The sequence below is a fragment of the Drosophila ficusphila genome, unplaced genomic scaffold (assembly GCF_018152265.1).
Source record: "Drosophila ficusphila isolate 14025-0441.05 unplaced genomic scaffold, ASM1815226v1 contig_791, whole genome shotgun sequence".
In the NCBI taxonomy this organism is placed as follows: domain Eukaryota; kingdom Metazoa; phylum Arthropoda; class Insecta; order Diptera; family Drosophilidae; genus Drosophila; species Drosophila ficusphila.
Window position 1 is genome coordinate 22,727,806 of NW_025064737.1, and position 21,199 is coordinate 22,749,004.

General features: G+C 40.4%; 5 protein-coding genes across 10 annotated transcripts; 2 read left to right on the forward strand and 3 right to left on the reverse strand.

Moving 5' to 3' along the window:
- Nucleotides 1-13: 13 nt before the first annotated feature.
- LOC108088404 (trypsin-1) lies at nt 14-1,373 on the reverse strand. Its single transcript, XM_017186158.2, has 2 exons — nt 935-1,373; nt 14-876 (listed from the first exon to the last, which is right to left on the reverse strand). Exons 1-2 carry the CDS (start codon nt 1,319-1,321, stop codon nt 502-504), a joined length of 762 nt encoding a protein of 253 aa, XP_017041647.2. The 5' UTR covers nt 1,322-1,373; the 3' UTR covers nt 14-501.
- Nucleotides 1,374-2,868: 1,495 nt separating this feature from the next.
- On the forward strand, nt 2,869-9,826 carry LOC108088395. Its single transcript, XM_017186145.1, has 8 exons — nt 2,869-3,032; nt 6,158-6,551; nt 6,607-6,767; nt 6,842-7,043; nt 7,228-7,479; nt 7,808-8,739; nt 8,846-9,046; nt 9,179-9,826. Exons 2-8 carry the CDS (start codon nt 6,178-6,180, stop codon nt 9,289-9,291), a joined length of 2,235 nt encoding a protein of 744 aa, XP_017041634.1. The 5' UTR covers nt 2,869-3,032; nt 6,158-6,177; the 3' UTR covers nt 9,292-9,826.
- On the reverse strand, nt 9,708-19,103 carry LOC108088398 (autophagy-related protein 16). Of its 6 annotated transcripts, XR_001771228.1 has the most exons (12): nt 18,762-19,103; nt 18,378-18,639; nt 17,921-18,083; nt 17,215-17,303; nt 15,907-16,364; nt 15,645-15,787; nt 12,277-12,577; nt 12,139-12,223; nt 11,934-12,077; nt 11,552-11,770; nt 10,853-11,107; nt 9,708-10,799 (listed from the first exon to the last, which is right to left on the reverse strand). XR_001771228.1 is itself a non-coding variant. In XM_017186147.1 (10 exons), the coding sequence occupies exons 1-10, from the start codon at nt 18,859-18,861 to the stop codon at nt 11,677-11,679; spliced, it is 1,839 nt and encodes a 612-aa protein (XP_017041636.1). In that variant the 5' UTR covers nt 18,862-19,103; the 3' UTR covers nt 11,376-11,676. The 6 variants fall into 6 exon arrangements, 4 of the variants coding, with proteins under 4 accessions (XP_017041636.1, XP_017041638.1, XP_017041639.1 ...); XR_001771227.1 differs by having other exon boundaries at nt 9,708-11,107; XM_017186147.1 differs by lacking the exons at nt 9,708-10,799; nt 10,853-11,107 and having other exon boundaries at nt 11,376-11,770.
- Nucleotides 19,104-19,232: 129 nt separating this feature from the next.
- Nucleotides 19,233-19,922, reverse strand: LOC108088387. Its single transcript, XM_017186135.2, has one exon. It carries the CDS (start codon nt 19,844-19,846, stop codon nt 19,295-19,297), a length of 552 nt encoding a protein of 183 aa, XP_017041624.1. The 5' UTR covers nt 19,847-19,922; the 3' UTR covers nt 19,233-19,294.
- A 100-nt stretch (nt 19,923-20,022) lies between these two features.
- Nucleotides 20,023-21,134, forward strand: LOC108088380 (protamine-like protein 99C). The gene is made up of 3 exons (XM_017186128.2): nt 20,023-20,323; nt 20,384-20,946; nt 21,008-21,134. The coding sequence occupies exons 1-3, from the start codon at nt 20,117-20,119 to the stop codon at nt 21,024-21,026; spliced, it is 789 nt and encodes a 262-aa protein (XP_017041617.1). The 5' UTR covers nt 20,023-20,116; the 3' UTR covers nt 21,027-21,134.
- Nucleotides 21,135-21,199: the final 65 nt, after the last annotated feature.

The window sequence follows — 21,199 nt, forward strand, 5'->3', positions numbered from 1 at the left end:
TAATTTATTGTTTTCCATTATAGAAGTTAGTTGCATTTTAAAAATATAAGTAAAAACACTTATTGCACAAAAAGAATTACATTTTTTTAAGTTTGTGGAATTAAATTACAAAATTTTAGAGGTATGCCTTCTTAATCGGATCAACATTAAAAAAGTCATGGACTTAGAAGTCCTGAAATTTGATAACATCATAAAAACTGAAAAAAGTAGGCCAAAAAATAAAAATTTAACTAACGATGCAGTTGTTTGTGGATTTTAATTACAAGCGATTAGGGATATGCCCGTCTAAATCGGATCAAAATGAAAAAAGTTATGGACTTAGAGTCACCTGTTTTTCCGCGATTTCTAATCGACTGTAGCTGCCATGTTAAGACTCCCATAGTATTCATTTTGATGTTTTAACGATCCCTATTAAATTAACTCACTATAAAGGTGAAAGCATATTCTTGAAGGTATTTTGACTGCGGATGTGCGTTGTGTGTAAAACTCAAGTTTTTTTTACTAGTTTAGTTTGTTTAGGAGCTTGTTTAACCATGGGTACAATGCATCAAGTCTCGAATAAACTCCCGGTTTATCGGCCAAGGCGCAGCCAACTCCCCAGGAAACAATGCCTACCAGTTGTTCTCTTACTGACAAAGGTCCTCCCGAGTCCATTTGACAGGAATCCGTACCTCCACGAAGATATCCTGCACAGAGCATCCTATCTGTCACACCTTTACCCAAAAACTTTCTGCAGGCAGTCTGATTTACAATTGGAACTCGGGCATATCTTAGACTATCCGATGGGGGACCATTCATGGACTTGAACCCCCATCCGGCAATAGTGGCATAAGTACCATCGGCTACTCTATTAGGGTTTATGGGAATAACTCGTACCTAAAAAAGAAAGCTGTTTAGATCAAAATGACCATTACAAATCCGAAGTAATTCGAACCTTATTGGACAAAGTCAGGTTTTTGGTTAGACGTAGTACTCCAATATCATAGTCCATGGTCTTGGCATTGTACTTTTCATGGGTGTGTAGATCGGCAACCGAGAATATTTCCCCATCTTTGCGATATCGAGAAATTCCACCCACCTTGACTTTCAGCAGACGAGGCGAAACTCCCGCGAGGCAATGGGCAGCCGTTAGGATTGTATGGTTGTTAATTATTGAGCCACCACAGTGGTGGATACCAAACAATTGTATGGATACTATGTAGGGGATGTTGGCAATATCAGCTGGAAATCCGCCGACGATACGTGGATCTGGTCGATTCTCCAGACATAGACAAAAGGAAAAAAATAAGACGTTTATTATCCACATGAACTTGTACATCATTTGCAGTTAGACGGTGAAAGGATCGTAATACAGTAGGAATGTGCGGCTTTTAGAACAGACTTTTAAGTACAAAAGAACGTGAACAAATAATGAGAAAAAGCATTTCAATAAGTGCCCATTATTTTGTAATTAGGAAGAAGTTACGCTTATCTCATTACTGTCTACCCGAGAAGATTTAAGTTGCGCCGACAGAATGGAACTAAACGTTCGTGCTGTAAGTTATTAAGAACCAGAGTTATAAAAGTTCGTAATAGGTGAATCAAATGCCAAGAGAGAAATGATATAAGTGAAATCTTTAGTTCATTTATTTGATCAAACTAGAGACAGTTAATCATTACCATTCAGTTGGATTATCCTCCAAATAGTCGAATAGTCAATACCCACTTTGGTTATTACCAGAGAAAATGCTTATAATAAAAGGTAAACGGTTCGAGGAGATAGTCTGGAATCTGCTATGATTCATTCAAAAACCGGTAAAATTATTTAGGGCTTTCTTCGATCGACTTGGTTTTTTTATTTTGACACATTTGCGTCTATATCATCTGAAAAGAATTAATGGCCAAATTGGGTCTCCCCACATTCATTGTTTGCCCAATTTGTTATCAAAGCACGACCCGCTTCTTGAAGAACGGACTCGAAAACTGATTTGCATTGGCTTGACCCATAAATTTGGAAATCAAACACCGTTTGATGGGCCATTCTAGTTTTACATATCCACTTTGAAAGCGCTGGATGTTAGCTCAGCGTCTATCTGCGACTGTCTTTGCCAATAAAGTGGGCTATTCGAGATCGGCAGATACCATTGATCTCCGCCGTAGGATGGGATCTCCGAATTGAGTAAAAGTAAACACAGAAACCTAAACCCACACAAAATGTTTCGGTAGATTTAATTTAAGCCGATTAGCCGTCTGCAGCTAGAATGAGAGAAAATGGGTGACAAACGATTTCACGTGGTGCGGTGTATCTACCTTATTAGTGAAAGTGAAAAATAGTAAAAACGCAAGCGACAGTTATAAGCCAAAACCCATTATTACGCCCAGCTTTTACGCGTAGGTCTCGCAGGCCCACGGCGTTAACAGGGCCATAAGAAAATTATTAGTGGAAACTCGACTGAATATACGAGTATATGGTATGTTGTTAACATGCAAAGAGAGCCGAAAGAGAGAAAACAGGTGCACATTGTTCTCGATCGTTGACCGCAATTACTCCCCAGTTGCAATCCGAACACGTTTGAGTTCGCCGTGTAGAGATCTCGTACAGGTGATACGACTTCGTATCGAGTCTGGCCTGGCTATTTACCATGCAAACAATTTCTTTTTGTTGGCTGTTCTCTCGGCTCGAAGCATCCACCGTCCACCATCCACCATCCAGCACTTCCATTGCCATGGCCCCGAGACTTTCTTTTGTAAGAATTCCGAACTGCTGCGTCCCGCTCTCTTGCAGGTTGGCCCGGCCTGGTCTTTCTTCTCCGTCTCTCGGAAGACAACAAACCAGCCAGCTCCCACAGAACTTCTTTATCTAATTTTTATAACAAGTCACTCGGCGGCATTGAAGACTTCAGTTCTGCGGCGACCATCGTATGGTCAAGTTCGGCGTTTCCTTTGTCCTCAGTGCGATCGAATTGTTTTGGGCTGCGAAAGTGTTTTGTTTCAGTGTGACTAAGCTGAAATTCCGACTTCGGGATAGACTATAAAGATAACTTGTTAATTAGGTAATTGTTTGGAAAAGTAATATTCACGAAATACCAGGGGGATTAAAGCCATATTTACAAGAAGTGCCTGAAATAGATATTATTTCATAGTTTAGATTAGTTTTTACCTCGAGCCGAACCGCTATACAGAGATGCATCTCCTGCACCGACTAAAGAATAACTAAGAAAAATCTGAAAAAATGTTAACCGGTTTATTTAAACGGCAGTGATCAAGCTGACGGATGACTATGCCAGCATTGAAAAAACGGAGACAATCATTCTGAATAAGTGAACTGAAAGACCGAAGAACAGAGGCTTCTGCTGGTGCAAAAACGCACGAAACAAGAAGACAGTGTCTTGTGTGTAAAATGCAAAAGGCCCCATGTTATATAGCATGCTCCACGATGCCAATGTCTGCAGCTTCCGTCAAAACATTAGCGAACATTAGGACGTCCGTTTTGGAATGGCTTGCAGACCGACGTGACGGATGACGTGACTGGGTATGGTCTTCTCGGCCATAATGGAGTAAATATTTCAGCAAATATGCACGCCTAATAGGCTGAAATTGCAAAACCATAGGAATTTAAATGCTACCCATTAACTCAGTGGTTCGTACGTTCGTTAGTCTCTTGATTATCCCACGAATCTGTAATTGGCCATATTCAAAATTTCGCCAAATGGAAAATTAATTTAACAGTGTGATATCTACCGTTAAATATGGCAGTATTTTTGCGACCGAAGAAATGAAGTCATTAACACATTCAGAATGGTGAAAGTTTTTTTTTTTGGCGGTTCCTCTGGAACTCAGATTTCTATTGACTTTTCGACAGACTGGTAGACCTTTTAATTACATCATGCATCTGGAAATAGGCTGAATGTGAATGGATTCGAAGTCGGTCAGAATAGGTGTAGACTCTTTCGGAAACAATAAAAGAACCATTAAAGGAGGGATAAAGCCCAGTTTACCGCATCAGTAAAATAAAAGAAAAATTCGAAAGTGCTAAACAGTTAACAAGTGCTGATTGGCCCAAACAGTGATCTGAAAAGCGTTTTGTGATGTGTTTATTTGATTGAAAAATCGACTTTGTGCACATGCTCGGGGATCGTTATTGAATAAAACTGCTCCAATTATTATTGAAGAGTCGAACAAGAGAAGTATTGTCATAATTATACCTACTCTTTGTATCTACGAACACATTACTTTGTTACCATCTGAGTAACCTGTCCCATTTTAAGTACAACTGAAATATCTAACAAAAGTACACCAAAATGTACCAAAAGACCTAAATATCAAAAATAAGTATAATAATTTAAACGGAAAGGTGAGATTAAAATTCAATTTGTTCTTAAGTTTGATTATATCCCACAATTAATTGGGATCTTGCCCCATGAGCGGAACCAGCACTTAAAAGTTTTTTGGGCAACACACATACTATATGTAATCATCGCTCATTAGATTTGAGGAAATCAGATAGTGGTACAAGGTGAGAGATGCATTATTATCCGCTTGGATTCCCCACAACCAAAACATCTCCGGCATGAAAACGTTTAGCGGGACCCGAAATTCTCGGCCCGAAGATCGACCATCATTTAACAGTAATTTAGGCAATAAATGACTGTTCGCACTAATCGATTGTGATCAGCGACACAGTTAGGCGGTGCTATTTCCTTCGGGTGTCCATAATACCGGTTGGCTTGTGGGTTTCAGTTTGGGTTTGGGTTCGACCTGATCGCTGCGGGCGCAGCAACCCATACATATGTCTATGCACGGCAAAACAACTTTTTGACGATAATCATTGACCCAATTCTTCTGCCGCTTTCTACAAGATTTTTGTACAATAACATGGTCATGGACTCGTTATAATGCAGCTTCCTGAGTGGCCATTCTTTACATGGCACTGCTGGTTTTGTTGCTGGTTCTGCTGTTGGTGCTGGCTGCTATGATCATGTGCACCAGACCCCGACGTTTTTCCATACTTTTTAAGCCAGAATCAAATGTGGAAAGGAAAACATTCAAAAGTCTTTCAAGCATTTTATCTCTAATTAAGTTACGGCTAGTTTTGACCGGTGCAGGGTTTATGATTCATATTATTAACGGTTTGTGTGTGTATATCATACACCAACTTTTAGTAGAATAGGAATTCACAATGCCAACAGATCTTCGGTTTTGGGTGGAACCGACGTCGTCGCCACAGAGGATTAGTGTGTCTGGTGGGTCGGCAGTCATGCGTTTCTTATACTTCTAACTATCCGTATCTATTTACTCAAAACTTTTTCTGCACACATGGATATTCATGAGAACTCACATGGAATAACTGTAAAGCTATCAAGTCCGACGGCCTGCGGATGTATAGTATGGTATATATAATTCAGTAATACAGTTATAATGTTAATAAGTCATGCTTCAAGTGGATTTGGCCAATAGCAATTACGCTGCTTAAAATCAAATGCACTGCCCTCCTAATAATATTCTTTTCAATAATTGAATTGTCCCGAGTCCGGTATTTGTATTAATAATTTTCCAAATTGTGCATTCCCTTTTGCGCCATGGCTAAAATAGGACCAGCCTACGCCGGGCCAGTTCTACATGGTATTCGGTACTTGGCGAAAAATTAGAGCTCATGACCCCTTGATGGTCTTTCCAGCGCAACCGTCAATCATAAGCGATGCCCATTAACTTGGCAGTTGCGCAAGAGTTTAACTCAGCGAACCAGAAAAATCCAAGCGAATACTGGTGAATAGTGCACGGGGTCATCGACGTGAGCTCCGTTTCCCTTCCTCAACGGAGTTACTGGCCGTGATAATGCTTCTCCCTAGGGGACTTTATAATTCGCGTTACGCCTTATGGCAAACAAATTAATTTGAAAAGATTGAGACAGTACCTGCGTAGTCAATTTACCGCGCTTTATCTGTATTATTATTAATAAGCAAAGATCGTAAAGAGGATTGCCTGGCAATTAAATTAAATTTTATATTTATTTGGAAGGAGGAGATAAAGATTTTTATAGGTTAGTGCAGTTTTTTATTTGGTCGTTAAGAATTAGGGCTTTAAATCTATTTTCTTGACATTTTGATTACGATTTTATGGAAATAGGAAATGGATTAGGTTGAAGAGTATCTCATACAGATTTAAAATTCATTTGCAGGCCCCAGTGATACTTACAAGATGGCCAAGATAAACCTTTTAAGACACCTTATCCTAGCTTTAATGCTATATAGCGTGGCAACGGCCAAGGAACATCTGCGAATCCGAAGACAAGCTGCGGAGTCCGTTACGGCGGCACCTCCGAATGCCAGTAAAATAATTGCCTCCGAAGAAATCGAGGATAAGACAGAACTTCCCGGCTCAAAAGCCAAACCAACCGAGATCAATAATACTGAGAGGCCAATTGAAACGGTTGAGACCCGCAACTCGGCCTTCGATTTGCCAGCCTCTTCGGATTCATCCAGTCCTCTGGGTTCCGAGGAGGACAGTATCTACTACGAAAATGCCCCAGTGGATTGCGATCCCGAGCTGGTGGGCTTCGAAATTGTGACCGGGTAAGTAATGATGGCTTACGATGGCCGGGTAATTATCTAATAAGTCCTTCGTTAGATACGTGTTCTCGGCTCCCGAGAAGCTGATGGATTCCCAGCCGGGCACTTTAATGCTCACTGATTGCCTAGACACCTGTAGGAAGAACAAAACTTGCCAGTCAGTAAACTATGAGACCGGGCTTTGCGTGCTGTTTTCAGCACATGCTGATCAATTACCGGGTAAGCTACTTACCGCTCTAAACAAACCAGCTCTTATTTTAATCACAATCGCTATTGCTATTGCCATTGCGCAGGTGCCCTAACAAAGTCGCAGTTCCCCGTGTTCACAATCTATGCCCAAAAATCATGCCTCTCCGTAAAGCCCTGTTCGCGAGCCTGGTATGTCGATCGTGTTCAAAATTACAAGCTCAAGACGGAAGTTAAGCGTACCGTGTCGGTGGCGTCAAGACGCGAGTGCTTTGAACTTTGCCTAAGCGAGACCGAATTCACATGCAGGTAAGAACATTTAGGGGTACGGTGCGAAATCCACTCTATCTACTTTCCACAGTCCAAACAGCAAGAAATTGTTTATTTGGCTTGGGGTTCAGCCCTTTTGTGCTGAACGGATACCATCCGATGTGCCCAATTATCGCTTGCTTAACTGGTGCCTTTTTATTGTCTTTTTATGTGATCTATATAGATCTGCGAACTATGATCGTGTCTCCGGAGCCTGCGAGCTGAGCGAGCTGGATCGGTTAACGTTAGCCGGCTCCAATGCTTTCCAGACGAACGAAGGGTCCGATTACCTTGAAAACCACTGTGTCGACGAACCCAATAAGCTCTGCGAATTCAAACGTCTACCTGGTCGCATTTTGAAGACGGTGGACTCTGTTTACCAAGAAGTCAGCAGTATTGACGAGTGCCGGGAACTGTGCCTTAATTCGCCTTACAGGTTGGTAACATGTGCTACTATGAATAGAAACTATAATAAAGATCAGGCAAGACTTGAGAAGGTAGTTCTATAGTTAAGTTTGAAGGTTTTATAGAGCCCCTGTTTATGTTATCATAAAAGGGGAATCAACATAAATACATCAAATCAAAAACATCATTAAAACTGAATGCAGTAGAATATTCATTTCTAGTATCACTAAACTAGAAAGTGTAAGTTCTCACTTCGCACAGTGAAAGCAATGGTGAAAATGTTGAAAACTTAATAAAATGTTAATGTAAGTGAAATTGTGTTAACCCTACTATTTTCTCTATGATTTTCATCTGCTTAGGTGCCACTCGTACGACTACAACGATACTGGCGATATGGTGTGCAGATTATCCCACCACAGTCGTGCCACTCTGGCCGATGTGCAGGAACCATTCCTGGAGGTGCCCGAGGCCTCGACCTACGAACTGACTTCCTGCTACAATGTGACCATCGAGTGCGGCGGTGGCGACATGTTGGCACGTATCCGCACCTCGAAGCTGTTCAACGGAAAGGTCTACGCCAAGGGATCGCCCAAGTCCTGCTCGGTGGACGTGAAGAGTGCCCTGGACTTCGAGCTGCGGATGAACTATCACGATCTGGAGTGCAACGTGCGACAGAGCACCGCTGGCCGCTATGTGAACGACATAATTATCCAGCACCATGACATGATTGTGACATCCTCCGATTTGGGTTTGGCCTTGGCCTGTCAGTACGATCTGACCAACAAGTCGGTTACCAACGGCGTCGACCTGGATGTGCGCGGGGATATCGTGCCGGCACTTTCGGAGGAGGTAATTGTGGAGTCGCCCAATGTTATCATGCGGATTACCTCTCGGGATGGCTCCGATATGATGCGTTCGGCCGAGGTTGGCGATCCGCTCGCCCTGAAGTTCGAAATCGTCGACGAGCAGAGCCCCTACGAGATATTCATTCGGGAGTTGGTTGCCATGGATGGCGTGGATAACTCGGAAATTACCTTAATTGATTCAAATGGCTGCCCGACTGACCACTTTATAATGGGGCCAATTTACAAGGGATCGGTTTCCGGCAAGGTTCTGCTCTCCAACTTCGATGCCTTCAAGTTCCCCTCCAGCGAAGTGGTCCAGTTCCGTGCCTTGGTTACACCTTGCATGCCAAGTTGTGAGCCAGTCCAGTGCGAACAGGAAGACACCAGCGGTGAATTCAGGTCCTTGCTATCCTATGGCCGAAAGCGCAGATCACTCAACACCACAGGTGAGTCTCCATACTTTATATTTAAGCAGTAATTTTATCTCGTATTTTTGCCCTACTTTATTAAAACTTTTCTCTTTGCACGTGAATATTAACTCTTCGTAAACAGATGATCATCCAAGACCACGTCGCGATATAGACACTTCAAAGAAATCCACTCCTAGCGACATGCTGCTGGTCCAATCCATTCAGATAACGGACAAATTCGGATTCAAGCAAGATAAGCAAGAAAGCGGAGATTATTATGACGGAAATGAAACCACATTCACTGCCAACGAAGAGGGGCATGGATTCTGCGTTAACGCAATTGGTAAGTGCGCTTTCATGGCCATAAAAAACCTTTAAACAGCCAATTTGCCAGTTGCACAGAGACTTGATTAATGACCTAACATACGAGCATAACTAACAAGTAATTTTGTTGTGTCTCTTTCCTCTCAAATAGGACTTATTACAGCTGCCACTATTTTCCTGCTAACTCAGTTGGCGGTGATCGCGATTTGGACCTATTGCTACCAACGTCGCCAGAAACTTCAGCCGTATCAGCATTCGTACTAAACAGAATCGCATATTCTTTTACATTACAACACTAACGTCTAAGCTTCAAAAGGTGCAATCAATATTTACGCAAAGTTATGCTAATTAACTGCTACGAATACCCGTCGTCCTGATACAACGTCCGCTATTTGCCTTATCTAGTCAGTGCACGATTTTAGAGAAAATGAAATTATATGTGTCTCGTTCGGTGGAATTCAGATTGTTTGCATTGCAGCCATGGCGTTTTGAAAACACTTGTGTAAGGTTTGTGTATTCTTGTAACAGACAGACTCCCTACTTGTAAAGGAAGTTCGACACCTGCCTTGAACTTCTTTTGTGACTTCGGAAGTAAAATGGTTGACATTTGTAAAAACTAATACATATTACATTTACCTTCTCGAATTAATACTTCATCATCTGTATCGAATGCGACTTAGTTTAGTTAAGCACTTTAATTTATTACATATCAATGACAGTTTAATGTTTGCATTGGACCCTTTAATTTTATGGAACGAAACTCATCTTATTATTATTAAAGATTAAGATTTTTAATGAATTTCAATCGTTGTGTTCTCTTTTGGCGGTTGGGCTACGAGTTTCTTGTTACGGAACAAAATGCTCGTGGAATAAACATATATGGAAATGAACTTTCTATGGGGGAAATAAAGCAATAATATATTAACATTTTTACTGCTTGCATTTGGAGCACCATATAAACATATTCGTATATACTATATGGGAATGGATGAACAAAAGTCTGACTGCCTAGCCTTTTACCCACGCATAACAAACTGTGCGAATTGGAGTCGGAATGCAGACACCTGCGAATTATTATTTATACTTCAATAAAACTTAAAATGCATCCAACTGTAAAAGCGACTCGAGGGCTTCCAGGAACATGCTCACTTAGAGTCGCCCAAAATGCACGACACACTCGCCAGAATCCAAATCCTAAGCACAAAAACGAGGAAGGGAAGGCACCGATTCACTTTTCGATGTGGGCAGAGAGGCGGCAGAAAGGTCCAAATGTCGTGCTTGTTTTCGTAAGTTTTCCCAGCGCCTCGACGTCCCATCTTCATTATGGCGCATGGAGTATGGAGCATGGAGTATGGAGTTTGGGGCTTGGAGTTTGGAACTTCGAGCATAGAGCATGGCGATGGCGATGGTGATGGCGTACACCTGTACGACCATCCAGCAGCTGTATAAGTATCGTTAGCCTCGACGCTTGTGTGAATCATGCAAATAAATGCACCCTCAGCACAACAGGAAACAGGCTTCGTGCAGATTTGTATCTTTATCTGCTGGAGGAACGCTCTCGCATACGGGAAAGTGACTCCTGTCCCTGTCCAATCGTCTGCCCGTCACTCGGTCCTACTCTGGATGACTGGATTCCTCTCAATTAATTTACTTAGCAATGCGCCTTCAACGACACTACCTCAAGTACAAATACGAGTACTTAAGAGCGCCACAAGATTTTAGATCGTATGGCGGTACTTAACGCTAAGTTGTAGTTGTTTTCGAGGCATAATCTGAAAAGATTCTTAATTAAAGCACGCATGCAAGGCGATAAAAATGAATGTACGTTAGATTTGTAATGATGGTGCCGTGGTTATTTTCCTCGCTCAATTAGAGATTCCCAGTGTCGATTGTGCTCCGTCAGCATAGCACACGAAATAATTGGATGTGTTCGCCAATGGCACAACGTTCGTGCTAAGAATTGATCACATATGCAGAAATTAAAATGCATCACGTTCGACGAAGGATGCATAAGAAGTTTTGTTGGCTGAGCATTATTGTCTGAAATCGGCGTGCATTCTTTTCTAGCTAAATACAGGTGCTGGTGAAAGAAAAAGCATATATTGAGATGTCACATAAGGTAACTGGTTTTCATATAAAGACTGAAGGCCGCTCCGAAGAATTATGAGATTGCCCCAATTTAATTTCTATTCAGCGAGTCTGTTATTTGTCGTGAAGTCAAGCGGTCACTTAGCAAAGAATTTTGACTGTGGCAATTCTTTTTGTTAAAAACCTATTTTTAGAAGCCACTCTTAAATAATCGTGAATGAAAAGAGATAAAGAGATCTTTTATATAAATACCAATTTCCTTTAAGATTGGTCGTATATGCAACCCCGTATATATATGTTTTATTTTTTACAATAGGAAAACATGTACTTAGATTTATATATGAATTGATACAATTTGTATACTATATCCGTTGTTGTTTTAGGTATAAATAAAATAATCAAATAAAATTAATAAAACAGTCGGCACTGGATTTACCTTGACCATTCGCCAACCGAATTTACTATTTACAGCAGACTCCGCATGGCCGTTATTGATTACAGCTCTGACTACAAGCGTTTCAGTAAAATGGAACTGACTGACGTTTATGGCAACAATTAGGGTTATGAATCCGAATATATGATGCATCGTTTGTTCTTGCCAACGGAAGCCAGCGAATTATTGTTGGGACTCCAGCTGACCGCATTTACCGCAGTGCTGCGAAATAAGAGCAAAGTTGTTACAGATTTAGGGATCCAAAGGCTGGACCATGAACATAAGTGCAAGCAATTACTTGCTCGGGGATTTGTTTTCGAGGTATTTATCTTTTATGATCTCTGAGCAGAGCTTGCAATAAAACAAACAATTATGGTTTTATTACCTGTGTCCCTTGAGAGTGGCTTCTAGGAAACCATTCACATTCCAAATATATATAGCGCCATCCGCCGATCCACATGCAATCTTTAGGCCGCTCGAGTTGAAAGAAGCTCGAGCAAAATCACAGCTGATTTTAAAGTGTTCGTTTCTGTTCGTAAAAACAACATAATTCGTATTATCCGGCTTTAGACTAGAAAAAAACTACTTACGTAAACGTGGATATAACTTGATTTTTGCGTAAATCTAATAATTTAATAGTATCGTCTCTTACAGAGCATATGAGGTAATTACAATCTGTGGAAGAGATTAAGTAAGAAGCCGGTAAAGTGTGAAACTTAATCACTCGCCTTTTGACAAATCCAAGGAGGTGATTTTGGCTGGCATCAAGACATCATCTGCCTGCTTCTCGGTACGAATGTCCCAGAACCGGATCTTCTTATCGTAATGCCCGCTGATAATCGTTGATCCCAGGCTGTCGGTGGTGACGAGATCGTTGCAACTCGATCCGGCGAATTTCGTCTCTATGCAGGCGATGCTGCGCAAATCCCAGATCTTCAGAGTGCGATCATGGCTTCCGGTCACCACTTTAATGGGCTCTTGGACATATTTGGCGGCCATCACTTTGCCACTGTGACCCGTCAGCGTGTGCTTCAATAGTCAAGAATTCCAAACAAACAGTTAGCACAGAGTTGCGTTACAGGGCAACATCATTGTACAAAGATCTCGACACAGAATCTTAGTAGGTAGCGTAACAAAGAGAAGAGAAACAATAATAATAACAAAGACCACTTGGCCAGAAGTACGACCGCCAACACCTTTTCAGGCATTGCATACGAACCCTCCATTAGAAACCGGCTAATTACTCGGGCTAAGTACCTTTCGCTAGAACGGCGTGTAATTAAAAAGTGTCCGCAGACATTAAAGAGACTCGAGACATTTAATTACGGCGTTATAAACAAGGATCTAAAGCACCACGCATAACTGCCACATAGAATTTATTGGCATAGGTCGCATGGTGGGACATATTTCGGAGTTCCTACTGTCATCTCACAGTATTCCTCAACGCAGGGCCATATGAATTAAAGTCATTGACATTTAAAACTCGGATTCTCGCTAAGAGAACTGTAAATTCAAGATTATTTATCTTCCAACCAAGATGCCTAATTGTAGAGAACAAGAAACCAGATAAGATAAAAACGCTTCCTGGGGATCCAGCAAATTGTTGATTTATGTGATTTGAATAAAGCTGTCAGCAGTTACATAAATTCACCACAAGCCTTTTAAATGCAGAAGTAACGAAGTCGACTATAAATCGAATGAACAGATTGGCAATGCAAGAGTGGCGAATTGAGGGCTGCCGTTTAACCTATTAAATAAAAAATAAACGTCTTTTACTAATTTCAAAGCAAAAGCCGTTCCGTGGGGCTGGGCTTATGGGTATGAAAAAAGATTTTTTCTCTTAATTAAAGAGGCTCCGATTTTCAACCGGCAACCGGTCAAGTCGAACGGTCAATGTACGCGCAGTGTGGCTTGAAACGCCGACCACTGCCTCCTTCTTTCGGCGGCGATAACTCAAACATGTTTGACTGGAGCACCCCCCGAGTGGAGAATTTCAGAGCGGAGAATTGGAGAGAAGAGCGTCTTTGAGCCGAAGAAAGAGCCTACGCTTCATGGCCTGTTCAAGAGGCCGGTTTCTAACTAATAACACGGATTGAAATGTTCTCTTAAACCGTCTAATTTGAACCGAGCGCGCGGTTTTTATTTGGCTTTAAAAAACGTGTTGTCCACAAACCGGTGGATTTAAAATTCTGCAAGCCACTCTGCGTTTTATCGGGAAGCCTGCCTGGTAGCCAAGGTGGAAATGTCCTCTTTTCGAGAGTCATAAATTAAAGGAAACATTTTTAATGGATGACATATTGCAGAGGCCTAATATGACAGGAGCATAAATAACGCTAACACCTAAGACTATCATAAAAGGAACGATTCAATTATAATTAGAAATTACAAACAGGTAATACTATGTAGTTTATATGAACATATTAAAAGGAAAAAAAAACGTTGTTGATCAAACATAACTAAATTTCAAATTTTTCTCATATTGCCTGGAATTTTTCGCCTGAAGCTGAGTTTTCGACGAATGAAAATGCTCCCACAAAAAGCTCTCAGGTTTGGGGTGTGTGAAAAGTTTGAGCACGAATAGTAAGAAGAATCGCAGATATTAATGATGATAACTTGGCAATCAGTTGACTGTTTGATCGCATTGTGGCCAGAGGCCGTACAAGTCAGTGTGCTCATTTTAATGCTGCAGCTCAGCGGCGCTATTCTTCAGTTACAGTTTCCAGTTGTGCGCAAAAGAACCGTTTAAATGTCAATCCAGAAATACCAGTTAGAAGAAAAGAGTCGGTGTATCACACGGATGGAGCTGGCGGAGAAAAGCAGGAAGAACTGCACTTGTATGTTTATTCGCATGTTGACGATGTGCAGCATAAATGGATGAAGTTGCGGATCTCGCCTGACCAGGCGAGAGATGAACCTTGGGGTAAGAAAGATTGTTCTGCTGCAATTCAGGCCAACCGCCGCCAGTGTATTGGCTAGTTTTCCCCCTTTTAGCTTTCATAGACAACTTTTATTTATGACCGTCAATGGAAATTGATTTTCGATAACACTCAAGAACCATAAACGGGTCTATAAATGTTTAGAAACATGGATGCATAGTATAATCTAACCAAGTAAATAATTTTTTATTATTAGAGAACAACAAGCCTCTGTAATTGGCTTTATGTTGCTAATTGCTAATAAAAGCAAGAAACAAGAAAGAGGAGAGTAATCCCATTTCGAATAACCATTCCATTTAAATACATATGTATATTTACGTATCTCCTAAAACAGACTGACCCCAGTTGGTTCCACCATTACCCTTTCTGGAATGCCTTGTCAAGGCATGAAATCACATCTTGAATTATTCTTAGGTAGTATTCTTAGGTGGACAGAACCAGCATACGCGTATATCATAGTTAAAGTGCTTTATTTACTATATCAGTAAACACTTTTGTTTGCCATCAGCGTCTCTGTAATGTTTACTTGTTTACTTTTCGCCTTTTTTCCGAGTTAGAAAGCGGCAAACATGCAAAATTTATTTATAAACATTGACATTGGTATGAATGTGTGTGCACATATGTACGTACCAAGATGAGTAAACAAAGGCGAAAGAGAATATCACGAGGGCTGAAAATTCTTTATAAATCAAGGCATCAAAGAAGTCCGTATTTTAATCTTCTTGGAGCAACGATAGAAAAGGAAAGTATTGTTATGCCCACTCTGGTGTAGACTAATTACCACAAGTATGATCGTTTAGCAAGAACCTATTAATTCTTCTAAATTATTACCTTCCTATGTTTACATCTGTTTTTAAGTGAATTAGTAAATAGGTATAGTTATTTAACTAAAAATGTTTTCAAAGAATTAAGTTCAAGAAGTAAATAGAAATGCAACCGGTTCGATGACCCTTGCAAAAACCTAATACGCATTTAACAAAAGTAAATAGAGTGTAGACTCGTCGAATTGAAAAAAAAAACCTTTGTATATCGTATATCAATTTAATATACGATGTTTTGGTATTGTTTAGATAAAACAAAACATAGTACACTGATGCTTTTTGAAAATATTCGTTTTCAAAACAGCTTATTTATTTAATAATAGGGCAAATTTCACTTACTCTTAGCCGATTGTCTATCACCGTCCATACTCTGGCACCGTAATCATTTGAGGTGCCCAATATATAGGCACCTGTTGAATCAAAGTCTACGGAATTAATCCCTGCACTGCTCCCACTCAAAACAGCTCGTGGCTCAGTGGAATCTGAAAATACATATTCAAATTAGCAGAAATAAAGCGATTAATTCATTCATTGAATTCATCATAAACAACGTACATGTACAAGGTACATGTTTTTGTGTGCTCAATAAAAGTCCACTTACTTTTGCCAATATCCCAAAGTTTGACTTTGCGATCGGCGCCACCGGTGGCCACCATGCGCTCCACGGGACTCCAGCGCACCGCGTGCGACTCGTTTTCGTGCGCCTCGAATTTCATAAGGATCTTGGTCGGATTGGCCTGACCCAAGTAGCCCGTGGCCTTTAGAGTGTCGATAGACGTTCGGGAGTTCTCACAGACCTCGCCTGCTGTAAAACGAGCGCTAATATATTCATTATCATCGAGACCTATGGCTTCCATGGCGCCATTTATCGTCGCCTCGTCGAAGTCCTCGTCCCCGATGAGACCCCCAACGAACTGGGCGGGACTGGAGTTGCGCTGCAAGGACGCTGCACCGGGCGAAGATGCGGTATTCGTGGACGTGCCGGGCTCACGGACCGCGTCTTCCAAGTCACGTTTCAGTTTGGCCGAACGTTTCCTGAAAATTGACGGCAGTCTTTTTCTAGATATGTTCAAAAACGGTTATACATTTATATTAAACCAAAAATAAAAGGAGCAAATCAGAATGAATGACACAATCGATTATATTTCGTCTAAATGGTCCGTTCTACTCCTTGGCGTATGTTAAAGTGTTAGTATAAAAAATATATGTAAATATTGGTTACATGCAGTTTGTGTAGTTTTCCGTTAACCTTTACGTATTGGTAGTTCCCGTGCTCCGCATATTTCAGTTAACTTGCTTGCATGACGTTTGGTGGGTGGGCAATAAAGTGGTTTTATTAACACAACTAGGTGATCAGCGGTCAGGTGGATGGGCACTGTAATCTCTAATCGGGTATTAAGATAATAACTAAATATACATGCCCTGGAACTAAACAAAACTTATAACCTTGCGTTCATATTTAATTAAACTCATAACTCTTGGAGGATACATGGTAAACATCTTATTTAATTCCTATTCTGCACGTTTCAAAAACACTTACATGGGAGCATTTTTGTTACTATCTCTTACCATAACATGGTAAGAAATAGATAAAACTTTATCCGAATATTAATAAAAATCCTTTTCGGCTTGTTTCATATGTAATGTTATCAAAAAGCTGCCTTATCCATAAAAACATCGTTTAATCTGTATGTATATGTTAACAGTTTACATGGGATTTTTTATCAAACTCTTTTATAAGCATTAGATAAGCTTCGCGATTAACTATTTTATATGTATCTCCATACCTATCTTGTTACTAGAATGCATTTATATACATGTATATTAATGTTCGAAGAGATAAGTAATATTAATCGTTATGTTTTGCATGATAATAGGGTTAAAATGAATTTATTTTCAAAAAACCTACCTTATTATGCTCTCGTTTTCCTCATTCAACTTGTCGGCATCCTTTGACTTATATTGCATTAGCCGCTCCAGTAAACGCCGATTTTCGTCCTGTGAATCAACAGAGAACGAAAAGCTTTTTAGTAGACGCTTCTTCATATTTTGAATATAAGCAAATATTTAGCGCCGTTGTAAGCTGTTTTCCGCGTTGAACGCTAATATGCTACTGGATCGAAATCGAAAAGATAGCAAGCTTTTCCCATGCGTATACGAGGCATAACGAACGGTTCGAGCCATCTGCAGTATATTTATCGGCATGCACGAACCAAATACCGTACAAAAACACTTTTTCAATTGGATTCGGAAGCCTCAACTAAGTACCAATAAAAATATATTATACACATCATTGAAAAAACAAAGTCTAAGATTAATTTATGTGTGCTACTTAATGAGCAAGAACAACTTGCATAAAATGATTCAAAACACAATGGTGGGATCAACACTTTGTCGAATATTCCCAAACTCTGTTAGGTATGGTTATGGTTTATGATTTTAAACTGTCTTTTTACAACTTACAAAAACACTTCCCAATTTGTAAGTTACGCAGAATTTTAATGAACAATAAACAAATATAATCAAGCGTTTTTAAAAATTCAACTAATTCAATGCCGTACTGATCTTAAAAATAATCCGTATAAACACATATGTGAGCAACCTTGACCACTTACTTGTACTCCTCTCAGTTTGTCCTCGAGTGAGCTAAATGCTAATTGAAGCGCTGTGTGCTCATCCAGCATGGTATTGTTTAGTTTTTTAAGTTCCTCCAAACTTGAGTGGAGTAACTGCACTTCAGCCCGCAATCGATTGTTATTCGTTTGCTGTTCGGCGAGGCTAAAAAACAGATTAATTAATGACTGCATGGAAAATAGGTCGATATACAGGATGTTACATTATTCACAGTCGCTAAGATTAGGTACGCAGTATTACAATTTACACAAATTATTTTCCGAGATGCTGAAATCTTGCTATCAGTAAAAACAGCGTCTTAAGATTAAATACCTGATTATAAAACTTTTCTGCATTCATATTTAAAATTACAGGAAATGTTGGATAGATAAGATTAAATGTCTTCTTCCACTTTCTTAGCGCATGCGAACCTCTAAACATTCACATCCTGATAGCTACCTGTGCTCCTTCTCAGAAATCGTGATCCTTTGCTGCTCCACCTTCTGGTTCAAGTCTACGATCATCTGGGAGTTCTCACCCTTGCGTTTGTGCAAGTCGGTGAGTTCTTCCTGCTGACTGAGCAGCTTCTTTTCGAGGGTGGCGATGGCCACGTTGGAACCGGTGCCACCTGTTGACACCGCGCTGCGGAGCTGCTCGTTTTCCACGGACAGCTTAAGGTTGTCCGCCTTGAGTTGCGCCACATGGTCAATCAGTCGGTTGTCTGCAAGATGCGGGCAATTAAAGTATTTGACCATGAAATATAGAGATGATTCGGAGGTTAACTGGTGCGCATTGGGGTGCGACTGGTGTTCCGCTGCCCCCGATGACGACCCAAATTCTTACTTTGCTCGATGATCTCCTTAAAGTTGTCGCACTCCTTACGGTTGCGTTCGCGTAATCGTCGCACGATGTGTGCTCGCCACACATGCTCCTCCGTAGACATATTTTAATGTATTTTCCCCGGAATTTACTGACTTATTTGTACTACTTATTCCGAACCTTCGACTTGGTTTCTCGATTGCAGGATTCGTGGCGACACCTTGGCTTGGTCGCCTGTTCGCATCGCAGAGGGCGTGGCACGGGCGCTATAAGGCGGCTGCGTTAAATCGCATAATTGTTTTTAACCAAATATGATTATTATTCAGCTGTTCATATCAACAAATAGAGCAGCTAGAGATGGGACAATTCGATGTTCAGTCGAAGCTATCGATGTTAGCATTATCGATTTTTGTAGAAGACAACTGGTCACTTTAACGTGTTTATCAAAACCCAGTGCTATGAAGCGCAAAAAACCGTTATAAGAAAATTATTCCGTGATTTAAATATTTACATTTTATTGTAAAATTTTACTACAATTTTCAAGACAATAAAAGGGTTTACTTTGTATTAAAACGAAATTTCACCTTAACATTTTGTTTGTTTTGACGAACCAAGTCTCTGTAAACACCCTTGTCCAGATGAACCTTTACTTGCTGTTTTGCACAGACCGACTTTATATCAAAACGGGGTATAATGGCCATCTTGATAATGAATAACAGACAGCCAGCAATAGCCGTGGTAGGTATTAAGAGAAGCCAATACTCTAGAGCAAGGTACAGCTCATCGCTCATTCCGATCGATAAAAAAAGCAACCTAACCAAGTGGTGAATCAGACGCTCTAGCGTGCACCAAACCACGAAAGTGCAGATCTCGAAGATTGCCAAGGATCCTATGGTCTCCACAAGAAACTGTATTGCACAGGGCAAGTGCTTATAACGCTCGGGATACATTTTAATGTCGGTGGTCATTAGCATCAGAGCTCCCAAGAAAATCCAACCTCCCAAATTCGGAGCCGGTGAACAGGTATCAGCAGCTTGATAAAAGCACAGGGAAATTCCAAGGATAAGGTGGATGAAACCGGCGGTACAAACTGCACAGTAGGAAGCCATAATAAATGGTTAAAAATAATTTGTATTTTACTTAAAATTTTTTCTACCAATTTTGAGCTCCGCAGAATATTTAGGATTCAAAAAAGTACGACTGCTTAGATGTAAATTATTATAAAATTGGTAAAACTTTTTTACAACATCACTAAGTCACCTAGGAGAAAGTCTTCTTAGTCAAAATTGCCAGTGTGCGTGTTTGGATAATTCTGGTAGAGAAAGACGTAAATTCTGGGACTAGAGAAGTAAAATTGTAGGTCTTAACAAATCCACACAATGTCGGCGAAAAAGCGGGGAGATGCACATTGCCCACCAATTTACAAGTATCAAAAAATAGCGCGCATTTCACCTAATGGCTACCTCAACTTTTTGACTGAGTACAAGAAACGATTCTACGGCATTTCCCCTCAGGACATGGTGCGCTTTGCCGCCAAGCAATGGAACCAGCTTTCTCCCGAAGAAAAGGAACGCTTTAAAAACATGGTAAAACAAACCAAGAATAATAAAATAATAGTTTCTTCAATAATTGTTTAAATATATTAGAAGGAACCTGTGATCGTTATAAAAAGACCATCTGAAGCATTTACTAAAAAGTCGAAAAGGGAATCCTCCGATGAAGAGAAAAGTAAAAGTCAATGTCAAACGCCCAGCACATCCAGCTCTTCGCCATGTAGTGAAGATCAGTCGGGTGTGGATACCCTCTTTAAAAGGAAACTCCCGAAACACCGTGAAAGGCGCTCCCCAAATATTCGTCAGAAGGAATGTTTAAGTACCTCGACACAAGAAAGCGAAGATCAGTCAAAAAGGGAAACCCCCGATAGATGTAGCCGCAAAGAACAAAGTCAAAGGAGCTCCCCATATAGTCGTGAAAGGAAATCTTTAAGAACCTCGCTTAAATATACCCAGTCAAAAGTGAGGAATTCCCAAAATCAAAAGCGGAAGCGCAACTCAAATACTTTGGGCACCGCTTGTGCATATATACACTTTCTACGCAATTTTCGGAGAAAGAACTCTTATTTACCAGCCAATGAACTGCTAAAAAGGGCAACTAGAATTTGGTGCCGTCTGGACCAAAATCAGCGCCAACAATTCGAGAGGCCACTTTGGTAAATTACTTCTTATTTATTTATATATTTTATGTATTTAACCAACTTACTTTTTTTTTAGGAAAGTAAAAACAGGATAAATACCACTTCTGCTGCATGTAGGGCTCAGATATATTTTTTGGAACCAGTGTTTATAAAATGGTTTTGTACATTTTGAAAGGCTCAATAAAAGTTCAAAATTTTGTAAATTTAATTTTTTTCAATCTGTGAAGGAAGCCTCCTTTGAAGTGCACGAATCGTTAATATTAATAAA

Coding starts and splice junctions, on each gene's coding strand:
- LOC108088404 (XM_017186158.2), bottom strand. CDS start 1,321: ATGATGTACAAGTTCATGTGGATAATAAACGTCTTATTTTTTTCCTTT. Junction 877..934: donor ACCTGACTTTGTCCAATAAG/GTTCGAATTACT, acceptor TTTCTTTTTTAG/GTACGAGTTATTCCCATAAA.
- LOC108088395 (XM_017186145.1), top strand. CDS start 6,178: ATGGCCAAGATAAACCTTTTAAGACACCTTATCCTAGCTTTAATGCTA. Junction 7,044..7,227: donor GAGACCGAATTCACATGCAG/GTAAGAACATTT, acceptor TGATCTATATAG/ATCTGCGAACTATGATCGTG. Junction 7,480..7,807: donor TGCCTTAATTCGCCTTACAG/GTTGGTAACATG, acceptor TCATCTGCTTAG/GTGCCACTCGTACGACTACA.
- LOC108088398 (XM_017186147.1), bottom strand. CDS start 18,861: ATGTCTACGGAGGAGCATGTGTGGCGAGCACACATCGTGCGACGATTA. Junction 12,578..15,644: donor TGATAGACAATCGGCTAAGA/GTAAGTGAAATT, acceptor TGACTATTGAAG/CACACGCTGACGGGTCACAG. Junction 12,224..12,276: donor CTCCTTGGATTTGTCAAAAG/GCGAGTGATTAA, acceptor TCTCTTCCACAG/ATTGTAATTACCTCATATGC.
- LOC108088387 (XM_017186135.2), bottom strand. CDS start 19,846: ATGGCTTCCTACTGTGCAGTTTGTACCGCCGGTTTCATCCACCTTATC.
- LOC108088380 (XM_017186128.2), top strand. CDS start 20,117: ATGTCGGCGAAAAAGCGGGGAGATGCACATTGCCCACCAATTTACAAG. Junction 20,324..20,383: donor AGGAACGCTTTAAAAACATG/GTAAAACAAACC, acceptor TAAATATATTAG/AAGGAACCTGTGATCGTTAT.